Source organism: Diceros bicornis, chromosome 3 (assembly GCF_020826845.1).
Source record: "Diceros bicornis minor isolate mBicDic1 chromosome 3, mDicBic1.mat.cur, whole genome shotgun sequence".
Classification (NCBI taxonomy): domain Eukaryota; kingdom Metazoa; phylum Chordata; class Mammalia; order Perissodactyla; family Rhinocerotidae; genus Diceros; species Diceros bicornis.
Window position 1 is genome coordinate 63,478,315 of NC_080742.1, and position 14,642 is coordinate 63,492,956.

A 14,642-nucleotide genomic window follows, 5' to 3' on the forward strand; every position below is an offset into this window, starting at 1 on the left:
CTCAGAGATGAAATGGATAGGATAAAATGATAGAATATATTGAGTATTTATAAGATGTGTTCTCTCTCCCGTTTAAGATGTTAGGGGCAAGAAAGAGCTACAGAAGGCAGATTCCCTCTCTCATGGTGACAAGCCTGCTACTATAGGAACAATTACAGACTATGAGATTGTCTATAACCCAGTACTAAGCTGTGTGAAACTGACAGTGAGTGTTACAGCAATTCAGAGAACGGGGTATCTCAGGGCTGGAGAAATTAGGGGGAAAGCCTGACAGAGAGGACATATATGGCCATATGTATCTTGCCTGGGAGATTAAAAAACGAAGGATTTGGGCACCGTTCCGGTGGCGCAAGCAGTTAAGTGCACGCGCTCCGCTGCAGTGGCCCGGGGTTCACTGGTTCGGATCCCGAGCGCACACTGACGCACCACTTGGCAAGCCATGCTGTGGCGGCGTCCCATATAAAGTGGAGGAAGATGGGCATGGATGTTAGCCCAGGGCCAGTCTTCCTCAGCAAAAAGAGGAGGATTGGCAGATGTTAGCTCAGGGCCGATCCTCCTCACAAAAAAAAAAAAAAAAAGAAGGAGGATTTGGTAAGCTTTCTTGGTTAATTCTACAGTTACGTAATTTGTTCAAAATATGTCCCTTTTTGTAGCTATAAAAGTACATATTCAAAACTGAATGCAGTTGCAGTTGGTTCATTTAATGTTAGATACAGCATTATATTGAAACAAGATAGGTCACTCCCCAAGCTACTCTAAACTAAACACCACTGTATTAATGGTTGATACTTAAACTTTACACCTTGGTTATCTGACTGGTAAAATACAGGTTAGAAGGTTATTTATAGTCTTTGAAGGACATAAATGTTCATTACTGTTACCTGCTGGAAAACTCACTATTATAGCCTTCTCATAGGGTAGGGGAACATTATCGAGATTAAGGGATTGGATGGTTGAGTGTGAAAGCTCATGATAAAGAAAGGGAAAGTCCCAAACACACAAATAAAATTCACACCAGGGCTGGCCTGGTGGTGTAGTGGTTAAGTTCGAGAGCTGGGCTTCAGTGGCCCGGGGTTCGCAGGTTCGGATCCTGGGTGCTGACCTATGCACTGCTTATCAAGCCATGCTGTGGCAGGCATCCTACATATAAAGTAGAGGAAGATGGGCATGGATGTTAGCCCAGGGCCTATCTTCTTCACCAAAAAAAAAAAAAAAAAAAGAAAGGGAAAGAGAAGAAAACCACCATTTCTTGGGCGCCTGCTCTACCCTGAGCAAGCACTGTGGTGCACACATGCACATTTTATATATGTAATTTACATCTTTCAGCGAATCTTACTATGAAAGTTAAGTATAAGTAAAGCCTATGAAATTGAGAAGTCCTGTGGTTTCTTCAGCCCCCAAAATGGCAAATATCATCAGTGAATTTCATATAAAAGAGATAAATCACCTGCAAATAACAGTATAAAGCGGCAACTTTCTATAGACACTGGCAAATTCAATGATGACAACTGAAGAAATCATTAGAGTTCCCAAAGCAGTTTATTCAAACTTTACTATATGAAACTAACACTTAATTATCAGAAAATGGAATGCTATCAGGCAAGGAAGCAGTCCTTGGCCCAGCATCTAGGAGACTGTTGGGCTTCTAAGTTTAATGAAGAAAATTTGGCATCCTTAAGCTGTGGTTCTAAGCACAGACATTCTGCTTTGCCATTCAATGGAAAAATACACACAGTCCCCCTATTCCCGAGTTTTACATAAAAAACCACCTTCTCGCCCACACGTCTAGCTTGGATTATTGTTCAGAAACAATAACCTCCGGTGTTAGCGAAACATGACATATCTGGGATTTAGACTATTGGGCCTAATGTCCTGGGAAGGAGCCAACAAATTCAATCTTCCAAGTGAGAGGCTATTCCGTGGTGAAGATTACTCATGTGTTTCTTATACGCTGGATCCCAAACACACAGACAGAATTCACAGCTTCTTGCTGGTAAACAACGTGAAGGCTCTGCGGCCTTATTATGGACCAATGAGTCTCAATTTGGCTGCGTACTGGAATCACTTGGAAGCTTTTAAAATATAGATGTCTGGATTACACCCCCAGAGATCCTAATGATTGGACTGGGGTGCAACCTGGACATCAGGATTGTTAAAACTCCCAGGTGATTCTTTTGTACACCTAGAGCTGAGAACTCTCTAGAAAGAGCAGTGCTTCTCAAACTTTAAGGGGTAGCTGGTGATCTAGTCACAATGCAGATTATGATTCAGTAGGCCTGGGATGGGGCCTGAGATTCTGCATTTCTGACAAGCTCCAGGTGACGCTCATGTTGTTGATCCAGGCTCACTCTCTGAAGAGCAAGGCTCTAGAGAGGCCGGAGTCTGAAAAACATTCCAACAAACTCTGCTTCACATTCTTCTGGATTCTAGAATTTTAGACCAATGACTATTCTTATGGTTCTTGAATAGGGCATGCAATCCTTGCTCTAGATTGAACACCTCATCTTCTTATCAAGGCTGCTTTATCAAGAGGCACAGGAGGCACAGGGCGTAGGGCCTATCAGCCTCTCAGGGGCTTCAGAAAATACTGAGACCTGAAAAAATTTTATGGGATCAAAAATTAAAACTGCAAAATAAACTAAAAAGATGTTAACTACATGTCTGCAGAATGCAACATTATCAATTTCATTAATTGTCCAATTTAATATTCATGCAACTTCTATTATATTAAAAAAATTATAGATTACTTTTCATGACTTTCCAAGACTTCCTAAATATATAGAAATGCTGAGAAATCACAGCCAATTGGAATTAAATGATTTACTCATAGGCCAATAATTTAAAAAGCAAAATGTAAAAATCGCTTTTCACTTTTTCTTCAGTAAAATATATCTAATGTGGCATGTGGGTCTCTTTAACATGTTTGATATGATGAGCGGTAAGACCTCCAAGAATGAGACTTCCTAGGTTATTCCAGGATATTCAAGAAATATCTTGAAATGACTCTACTTCAACTGCTTTTCATTTATGCTTATAACATTCAGCCCAAGTCACAGAGGCAGCTCCCGGAGCTTTTTATGGTAACTCAGCACTGAGTCAGTTTCCTGGCACACAAGTCCCCAAGCCAGCTAAAGGCATTTATACATTATTGCGTCTTCATTGTAGTGGATACCCGTGGTGGTTAGGGATCTTTCTTTACTTGTTCCAATTTATCCAAAACCATGTGGCTCCTTTGGGTTTATTCTGTTACTCATGACTCAGTCTCTGAATACGGGGACATTTCAAATCTCAGTGCTCCAACTCAATAGCCAAGAAAGGTTTGCAATCTGTTACTGCAAATGGTCAAATTACTGATATCTGCTATAGAAATGCAAACACAAGGATCACTTATGACAACCATAATCTACAGGCAAAGCATGATAAAATTTACACATAAAAGAGGGACTGGTGTACAGGAAAGAAAAGTTATTGCTTCAAGTTTTCCAGTTGCCACGGCATTCTGGGATTTAGGAAGTATCTTTAAGCGATGCTATCTGCTCCCTAGAGAAACCTCATCTCCTATAATTTGTCCTTTTGAAAATTAACGTGATATTGTGCTCAAACAAAAGCCCATCTCCATAAACAATACATGGACTGAGAGAAGTGCCTATGTGGACAAGACTGGGCATTAACAAGGCTGATGTTTACACGTTGACAAGCTAAAGGAATCTAAATCTGGAGCATGACTTCCCTACAACCTGGTGGGTTAATGGAGGCAGAAAAAATCAACACAAAGACATTGAGGGCAGGTGAAAATCCTCGATGGCCATCAAGGGAATTGATCTAAGGCAGTGGTTCTCAACTTCAGCATGCATGAGAATCTCCTGAAGGATACCTAAGACTTCAGGGCCTCACCACCACCTATGGCCTGGCGAGGTGGCGATGGGGCCCAGCCAGGTGATTCAGATGTACGTGATCGTCCTTTCTGGACTGGTGGTACAGATGGAAGAGAAGACAGACAAGGGCTGAAACTTGGAGAGCAATGATATTTGGGGAATTTGGCCTTGTTAACCATTGTGTCACCAAAAGCCTAGGCTAGTTGAACGACTGTAGCCTCACAACTATATTTGAATCTATGCTTTGTTATACTTATTTGCTGTATTAGACAATTCTAAAATGAGAAGCTTGTAAAACTTTTTACACGTTTTGTAAGATATTTTGAAGAACGGACTGAAATTAGTCAGGCAAAGCTGATGGAAAAGGCACTCCAGGTGGAGGGCACAGCATTAGCCACAACAGAGGGGCAGGAAAAGGAGTGATTTTGCTTTCAGTCAAGGAAGCACACAGTGCAGGTGAGGTAAAAAGAATGAACAAGGGGTCTGGCCTGGTGGGGCAGCGGTTAAGTGCGTGCACTCTGCTTTGGCAGCCCGGGTTCGCAGGTTTGGATCCCGGGTGCACACCGAAGCAGCGCTTGTCAAGCTATGCTGTGGCGGTGTCCCATATAAAGTAGAGGAAGATGGGCACGGACGTTAGCCCAGGGCCAATCTTCCTCAGCAAAAAGGAGGAGGACTGGCATCGGATGTTAGCTCAGGGCTGATCTTCCTCACACACACACACACACACAAAGAATGAACAAGGATTGAAATGGAAGGATTTTAAAAACCCCCTTGAGCTACTCCACTGGGCAGTACTGGCAGAAAATCACTCATGTGGCAACAGCTTCAGTTTTGACCTATTAGCAATGGCTCAGACCCTAAGAAGTCTTTCCTTCACGTCTTCATTCTCACTACCAACTTCTCACACTCACCAGGAGATGCGCCAGCAATTCTTGTATAAATATTTGCTATTTATTTAAGCTTGGCATATTCATCCTATATAGTTTTGATAAAAATCAATATCTTACCTGGACAGTAAAATAGCTTAAGGATAATTACCCTTAAGAGAAGAACAACAACAACAAAAAACAGTAATAGCTGCGTTAATGGGCGCTCAATTGATCAACTACGCTACCACCCAACTTTTCACGGTCAGTATCACATACTCTGTCTTCCTTCCTGTTACTATGGATAAACTGTCAACACTCCTAGCTAAGGCCAAGCTTTCTTTGTGTGTGCTAAGCTTCCTTCATTGACAAAGTCTTCCTACAAAAAGCAATGTCAACTGAACCAAACTGCATGCTTACACAGTTGATTTAATTTCCAGAGCAAGCTGATTGTGGACAAGTAACAGACAGTTCTCCAACAGGCACACTGGGCAATACTACACTGGAACCCATCCCCATTTGCCTGCCCAAGGATGTTGTTCCTTCACTTATCTCTGTTTTCTTTAGCACTATCAATCCTTCTCTTTACTGAACCATACCTATTAGTAAACCAACATGCTATAATATCTCATATTTTAAAAATAATCCTAGTCCCCATACCTCCTTCCAGTTATAGCCCCATTTTTCTGATCCCTTTTACAGCAAAACTCTTCTCAAGAGCTGCCTATAATTAGTTTTCACTTTCTCAATTCCTATCTGTTCTTGAATTCGCTCTAATGAGGCTTTCACCTCCACCACTCCACTGAAAGAGCACTTGTCAAGGTCACCAACATCTACACGACATCGCCAAATCTCAGGGCCAATTGTCAGCCTTCATCCTCAACCTCCCAGCCGCTCTGATACTCTTTCCTTCACGAAATACTTTCTTCACAGGATATTATACTCTGCTGATTCTCATTTTACATCATGGGCTGCTTACTCCTTTTTAGTCTCCTTTGCTAGATGCTTCTCCACATCCTGACCTTTAAATGTTGGCATGCTTCAGGGCCCAGTCCTAAGTACTTTTCTCTTTTCAATTTATACTTTCTTCCGGGGTGCTCTCATTCAGTTCCACAGCTTCAAATACTATCCATATGCTGATGACCCTCCCATGCACATCTCTAGCCCTGACTTCTTCCCTGAGCTCCATACAAGCACGTCCAGCTTCCCCTTCTACATCTCCACCTAGGTATCTAACAGCATCTCCAACTTATGTTCAAAATAGGATCCTTCACCTCTCCCACCCCCAAAGTGCTCCTCTCTCAGTATTTTCCACCTAAGTCAATGGCACCACCATTTGTTCTTCTGTTCAGGCCAAAAATCTAAGGGCCAGCTTCAATTTTTTCTCTCCCACCCACATCCAGTCATCTGCAAGCCTCGTCATCTCTATCTTCAAAATCAATCTTCTTACTATCTTCCATTGCTACCCACATATTCAAGCCATCATCATCTCTTACCTAGATTGCTGTATTAAGCTCCTAACTGGTCCTTCCTGGTTTCTTTTTTGTCTCTCTACCCCCCAATACCTGGGCTCTGTCTTCCTCTTCCAACCTCACTTTTACTGGTTCCTTCCCTCCTCATATTTCAGTCACACTAACAATGTTTCAGTTCCTTGAATGTGCCATATTCACTCTGACCACAGGGCCTTTGTATATGCTATTCCTGCTGATAAGAACATTTTTCTTTGCTGTATGTCTGTTAACTCCTGCTTTAGCTTTCAGCTCAAGTTTCACCAGAACACAGTTCCTTTCATAAACACCTTCATAGAACTGTGCTCTCTAGCTTTATGGCATTTACTTTACACCGTAGGCACTAAAAAATATTTGCTGAATGGATAGGTGAATGAATGAATGGAATCTTTGATTCTATAAATCATTTATTTGCTATATAGAGCTCATGTGAAAGCTAAATTGTTAAAGGGAATAGTCAACTAAATAATTCAGTGTTTGGCAGGAAAAAACACAAAAGAAAATGTAGGATATGTTTGAAGCCAACATGCACACAAGATAAACAGAATAAGGGCCTGAAATTTCAAATACAGGGCCAGGGAGTTTTACTTTCCTCAATAAGCAAGACTGTTATAAGATTTATCTCCTTGAAAATATGTATAAAGCTGTAACTTTATTTTTGTACTGTATTTTGCAATGTGTATGGGAAGGGGGTGGAGAGAAGCTTGTGTCAAAGTGTCCTGTATTTCTGGTACTTAATTTTCATCTCCCTTATGTTCCTTCTTTCTAGATTGAGCAGTTGCCCTCATCAGAAACATCCATCAAGAACTTACAGCAGGCACAATATAGCTTCGCAAGCAAGCAAGCAAGAGAAGTCATGTTTCTTGTCCTTGGGAAATTTAGCCTGGACACACTTACTGTGTTACACGATATTAGACATTCAGGTGGAAATAAACAAAAGACCATCCTAATCACCAGGTCTCTGGTCACAGCTTTTGGCAGGACTTCACATAAAGTGGGGACGCTACTGGATTCTGGACAACACAGTTTATGGATGAAAGTTAAGGGCACTGCACTTACCCGAAAACACAGGAAGAAAGGACCAACACATAAAAGAATATATATTTTGAAGGATGAGCTATTCAGTTGAGTTTAAGGGCAGGGCAACGGTGACGTCTCAGCTAGTTACTATCAATTCGACATGTATTAAGCACACAAGTGGGTAATAAAGGGGGGAGTCTGGGATAAAATGCCTCTTTGAGGGGCCCTGATTAAATATTGGTCTAAGAAAGTTAATATCATGGAAGAAGAGGTAGCCAGCTTCAGAGATGTAGATCTACCTCCTGCAACTTGCTTCTATGCCAAGTGGGAACTCTTCCTTTCCAGTATATGCTCTTTACATATTTAAAATATCTTTAACATCTTTCAGAAATTTATTTCCCTACCAATATTATAGAGGTTAACATTTTTTACAGATAAAGCACACACAGGTGAAGGCTTATATCTGGACTATACTGCATTTATAAAGCAAGAAAAATCTCATATGCTTTCATAATTTGAATGGGAAATGACTATGGCACTTAAACGAGAAAAAGAGAGAAAGGAGAACGAAGTAGAATAGCACAGAATAGGTGGTCTGTTCCGACTTGGCAGGTGCTTCACCAGGCCTTGGAGTCCTGTCTATGAATTAGGTTGGACGTGCCATTGCCAGCCGTCGCCAGTGGAAAAGCAGCGCCAGATTCCTATTGGCACTGACTTGGGTGGCAATGGAATGATATTATTGCATTTAGCAAAGGCTGATGGCCCTTTTCTTGGGTTTGCTATGGGAGTAATCTTCTGTTTAAATGTATTACACACTGGGCCAGCCCCGTGGCTTAGCGGTTAAATGCGCGCGCTCCGCTGCTGGCGGCCCGGGTTCGGATCCTGGGCGCGCACTGACGCACCGCTTGTCCGGCCATGCTGAGGCCGCGTCCCACATACAGCAACTAGAAGGATGTGCAGCTATGACATGCAACTATCTACTGGGGCTTTGGGGGAAAAATAAATAAATAATAATAATAAAAAAAAATTATAAATGTATTACACAGAGTTCATCTCTAACAAAATCATGTTCCTATTTGGTTAACACTATAAATGGAAATATTGAACATCAAGGGTTTACTCAAAAGCAGAATCTATACCGTCAACCACTTGTATGACCATGAAGTCTTCATACGCAAGAGAGATTTTTAGGTGGACCAAAAAGAGATGGCATTTAATATCAGAAAGCTACATGGTTGTCGTGGTTTTTAGAAGCTCAAGAACAGATGTCAAGTTTACTTTCAGTCTGAATTTCTGCCAGTGAAAAATCTAATTCAAGTCAAAACATCCCTCTGCACACAGGGCAGGAATGACCTAATGATGGTGCTGTGTGATGATGATGTCAGCAGCCTGAATCCCTTCCCATCTGCTCCCTGGATGATTTCATAGCCCTCTCCAGGTACCCAGAATGTGTGATCTTTGGTAGTAAGGCCAGATATGTGACCAACAGCTCCCACTTAACTCTGCAGCATCTGGACATCCAGATGAAGAGATATTTGATTCTACTCACAGATATCAAACTAAATATGCTAAATTCTATAGAGAGTTATTTCAGTAACTCAATTAGTCTTGAAAATGGAAAAGCTACTTCTGTCCTTATGTAAAATATAATATGCCATATTATACTATTTGTTATTTCACAAAGTTTTTAACACATCGTTTTAACACCTCCACGTCTATAAATGTATACTGCAGCACAAGCCATATTTGGTATATCTGATAAAAATCAAATCCTGTATTCCTGGGGCTCTTACCATCAACATACCTGGGCATCTGGGGAGGACATATGGTGCCCTTGGGCTACGGGATGATACCTAGAGAATCAGACCTTCACTCTGAGCATGAGGGTGTTGGGGACTGAAGAGGAGGAGGAAGGAGAAACAGGCAAATGTGGGCTTGAAAGTAAGAATGCTTATGAAACAGGGTAAATTACATGCGTGGGAGTAAAGATCAGGCCAGTTTCCTAAAGAACTTCATCTTCATTCTGTATCCGGAGATGACAGAGATAAGAAGTGAGAGAGCAGATAAATCTATGACACTTACTTTCTGGGAATGGCTCCTGCCATTCCGACTGCCTCCTAATCTCCTTTCCTGGCTCCTACTCCTTCAAGCACTGACCTCAGATCATTTTATTTTTTTGCTGGATATGCTTAACACGAGCTAATTTTATCAACTGCCAGAGATCCAACTTTACGTCAATAACTTCCCAAAGTCTGTATCTAGTTCTGAACTCTCCACAGAGCTCTATTTTCAACTCTCTACAGGCCAAACCACTTAGATGTATAAAGGGAACGTCAATCTTCACGCGTCCAACTCAGGGGTTGTATCTTATTCCCAGTGCTCAGCACATGGTGGATGCTCAATGTATTTTGCTCAGTTAAAATGAATTAAGAAACACCAGAAATGACTCGGGGGTCCAGCAACAGGGCTGGTTAAATAAACTAAGGTATATTCAATCAATGGAATATTATACAGCTGTAAAAGAAAAAAAAACAGAAAAGAATGAGGGGCTTTCTATGTATTCATGTGGAAAGACTGCCAGGATTTTGAAGTGAAAGAGCAATGTGCAGAAGAGTGTGTATATTATGCTGCCTGCTAGGTTCTGCATATAGGAACACGGAAGGATCTGCAAAAATCTAATAAAAGTGGTTACTACAGGCTGGGGGTAGGGGATAAATAAGGTAGGTGGGAGTGAGATTTCTCAATGCATACTCTGTTATACTGTTTGACTTTTTAACCATGTTAATATATCACCTATTTAAAACAAACAGTAATAATTACAAAAAAAGAGTGAGAGAAGTTAATTCAGAGGCAAAGAAAAAGAATCCCAGGACTTGGAGGTTTCAAACTTGAGATGATCAAATTAAAGAGATCATTTTGTACTCTCCTCTTCCCCTACACAACGAGTTGAAATTATCATCAATTGAAATGTCTTACTTGTTAGCCACCAAGCGCATGACAGTCCAGTCCTTCGGAAACATCTCTGGGCGTATCAATATTCGGAACACAGTAAATATCTGCAGCAGGAAATCCTTGGATAAGGAAGAGAAAGACCGTTTTACTAAGTCATTATAACTGTCAATACATACACACAGGCCTACTGTTACCATTTCCAAAGCCATTACAGAGAAGAAGGGAGCCCTATTTCACCAGTTCACCCAGGAGAAGGAATCATCACCTTCCCATTCTCAGCACCCAATTTGGTTTGCTATTCCTTCCCAAATGTCTCCTTTTCTTTCTCTTTCTCATGCACAGGGGAAATGACTCGTCATTTCTTTCTCTTCAAAAGCTCTAAAAATTTAGGTTTTAGAAATAAAATGGAAAACTAGTAAGAGAAGATTAGCCAGCAAGTATATTCTCCTTCTTCTATTAGTGTCCTAAACATCAGAACTTTTCAAGTCGAGAGAACTATAAACAGTCCTGGCTCAGCTCTGCTTTCTTTTAAGTGGGTTAATATCGTTAAAATCACATCTTCAGAAGGCCCTCTAAGAAACACGGATTCTTGCTTAAGATGCTTTTTAGTGAACATAACTTACTAAATTTTATAGACTCTGAGTGTGCTATGCAGAATAAATTCAAATAAGGATGTGTGCTAAGCTGAGCCCAGTGATGAGTGCTTAGAAGCTGGGAGTGTCAAAGTGTTCTTCACAGGGATGCCAGCCAGAGGGCAGTGGTATGTACTGAGATGTTATCTTTAAACTCATCACCTGGAAACACTCTTGACAAGAAACTCTTGTCAGACATGAAAATATCTCTCCTTAAAACATTATAAGAGATAGGGCCCCAAAGGCTGTAGCACATTATACTTACAGGAGAATCAAGCAGATAACATACCACGTGTAAAGAATGAAAGGGAACTTGCCCTACTCAAAAAAAGATTGGTGCAATCTAGCTTTGATTTAGATTTATTAACTAGAAAACCTACAGATTTTTTTTTTGTAACCTTACATGCTGCTTGGAAAATATATCTCGCTGACAATCTGATTGAAGGCAACAGCATGGTGTTGCTTAAAAAAAAAAAAAAAGACCCCAAACACAGAGTTTTATTTATCAAGCCCAACAACACATTATGTTAAACATGTAAGCTGCTTGAATATAAGATAATGGTTGTCACTCATAACATCAGAAGAGAGAAGGAAAGAATCTAAAAAAATTAAGAAACATGTGGTAGCTGTGTGTGTGTGTGTGTGTGTGTGTGTGTGTGTGTGTGTTTTACATACTCGAACAGCTTTGATCAAGCCCATAAATATTTTGACAAGAATCTATTTTAGCTTCTTTGGCATCAACACATACGTTGATATGTAGTATGCGCCATGTGGAAACGTGCCCACTAGGTCATCTGTCTTTAAATGGCAAGACAGATCCTGCCTGTGTCTACAGAATCACCACAGACAGTTTCCCAAATGTATTCCACTGCAGGTCAAATAATTTTGGGGAACACCTCACATTCTAGCCCTCCCTTAGAATAGTAGGTCATTAGCATACTAAACTGTGAGAAGCCCTTTTTAATGCATTTCTAAAACTTATTCTAAACGGTTTTTCAGTTGATTCTTTTGGGTCTCTCAGACATGAACACATATAAACCCTGCCAAAAGGGATGTTTGCATTTACCCTTCAAAGGTTATACCCCACTTCAGTTTCCTATCTTGCTGCATTTGCTTAGATATTAAAGAAAAATCAAGAAAGTGGGGAGTCATTTGTTTTTCATAGTCTATAATTAGTTTGGAATAGTTTAAACAAATTCTGAAGTTTCATCTTTTCTTCTTAAAACTTTTAACAGAATTGGAAATTGGAGGTAGCATCCTTAGGGATGGGGTGTGTGTGCATGTGTAGGCAGGGGGAATGTGATGCCAGCTGCACAGAGAAAAAACTGGCTGAAAGAATTGACTGCAGGAGGCAAGACATCTATCTTACTTACTAGCAACTTGGGTGGTTCTTCTTTTGTAGTGCTGGGGACAAAGAGAAAGTTCATCCCAGGTGTAGGAGTTTTCCTATTCCCATTTATCTCACAAAATAAAAGGTGTGGCAGCCTGTGACACTGTGCAAATGCCTGTGTATTGACATAAATCTTTATTTCCCCTAAGAGAACTTTTCAGCATCTCAAGTAGTTTTTTCAGATATCCATTGAAGCTTCATCTACCTTTATAGAACCAAACACATTCATTTGTAGAAACCTTGTAATGAAAACAAAAGAACATTATACTGAAAATCAGGAAACCTAGATTTTAATCCTGGCTTTGCAATTAACTAGCTCAATGACCTTGGCAATTTATTTAACTCTCTGGAATTGAGTTCTCTTACTTGGAAAATGTGGGAGCTTTAAGGTCCCTTGTAGTTAGAGGAGATTAAAAAAAGTTAATATGATCATTTATCTATTCACATAGTACACAAAATTTTTTCTTATTTCTAAACTGTAGGCTAATGTTTCATCAGATGGTAACACAAACACCTTCCATCGTGGTACTTACATATAATTTAGTTTAGCAAGTATTTCTTTACATGTAATTTAGTTCAGCAAGTATTTCTTGTCAACTACCATGCAACAGATTTCATTTCAAACTCAGTTCTAATATTTTAAAGCACTAAAACCTGAATGCCAGATTCTTCAATATCCATTTCCTTCCCTCCCCAAATACAGTGGTATTTCCTTGTCTGTCGTCTTAAGTACTTTTCAGCTCTGATTATTTCACTAAATACGTGCTTTTGCATAGATTTGCAAAATTATTTTGCACACATAACAATAACTAAGTAACAGATTCTTCTCATAATTTAAAAAAAGAACATTGCTATAACAATATCTCCGTTTGGATAGCAAGAAATAAGTGTTTCTATGCCACCATTTTAAAACCGAAAGCCTGGGAGCAGTCTCTTTTTTTGTTTGTTAACTTCAAATAGCACAACATGATAACTGCATTACTGGCTATTACTCAAATAAGAGTTAAAAATAACAAAAGAAACAGAGAAGTGCTACTTTACAGAAACACTTTTCCTACAGTGCAAGAGGTTCAAGCAAGAACGTTCATGTGAAAACTTTCCAAAACAATAGAAAGTCCCATGTTCAAGTAAAAAGAAAGCAAGAGGAATTGTTATGATTTTAGAAATTATTGCTAGCAATTTATTCATTCATAAATACAGGTGCTTTACTATGTGCCAGGCACTGTGCTGGATGCTAGGGACACCAAGTGGGGTAAACTAGATTCTTTAACTTATTCACGTATGAATATTTATGGAGTACCTGTGACACGCCACACCATAGTAAGTAATTGAACATGATCTTTGCCTTCATGGAGCTTACAGTTTGGTGGGAGAGGTGAATGCTAATCTAAAAACCACACAGATCCATGCACGCGCTACAACCTAGGATAAGACTCAGGGCCAGGTATTCCATGCAGAGAGAAGAGCACTTGCAAGCTCAGAGGCAAGAGAGCATGGGGTTACCCAACTGCAAAGGGGAGCAGCAACAAGTGGGGCTGAAAGACAAACAGGGATAAATGAAAGATGGATGGATGGAAGGACGGACGGATGGACGGACGGACAGACGGACAGATGATAAATAAACAGGTAAATAAATAAATAAATGAAAGATAAATAGGGATCAATCAAAGATAAATAAATAAGTGAAAGAGAAATAAAAGATAAATAAATCTCATACGTTTTTCATGGCAAGCAGTTTGGAAATTTACCCTGTGGGCAAGGTGGAGACACTGAGGGGTTTAATGTAGATGTGTGAGAGGATCCAATTCACGTTTTACAAAGATTATCTGACTATAATGTATAAAGAATTGTTTGGTGTTTACACCTGATACTATGGAATCAGAATAGCACAAGACAGAAATCAGATGTATGAAACAGAATCTATGAGACACAGAAGGAAGAATTCTGAGATCATGAAACCTGAGTTAAGACATCCAAAAAAGAAAACACCATGAGATAGGCAGAAAGACCAGAACATTGTCTCCTTATGTCAAGAGACGAATGGGACAGTTTTCTAGGAACACTTCTCATTTACTTATGATTTAGATTATAGTCAAATGTTATTTTAAAAATTTGCCACAAACTTCAAATGTGTGACACCCTTGATAAGGCATTTGAATTCAATTAAAGGGTGTTAATAATCATTATCACATTGAAATTCATATGCTTAAAATTGCATATTTAAGTATTCAATTATTAAGCAAAATTCAAATATTAAGCAAAAATAACTCCCAAATGGTCTTCAATCTTCGAGAACTATTTTTCTGAAATAAAATAAAGACTATAAGTCGAAACAGTTGTATGGAAAAAGATGGCTTGTGAAGCAGGCAGACATTTATCAAGAGGGTTGATTCATTCAA

General features: G+C 39.8%; 1 protein-coding gene across 6 annotated transcripts in view; it reads right to left on the reverse strand.

Moving 5' to 3' along the window:
• Positions 1 to 14,642, reverse strand: part of DOCK4 (dedicator of cytokinesis 4) — a 435,612-nt gene that overhangs the window by 72,349 nt on the left and 348,621 nt on the right. For all 6 annotated transcript variants that reach the window (XM_058528497.1, XM_058528508.1, XM_058528478.1 and 3 more), the window contains one exon: positions 10,246 to 10,340. In XM_058528497.1, coding sequence (XP_058384480.1) covers positions 10,246 to 10,340 — 95 coding nt within the window. The remainder of the gene's footprint in view (positions 1 to 10,245; positions 10,341 to 14,642) is intronic.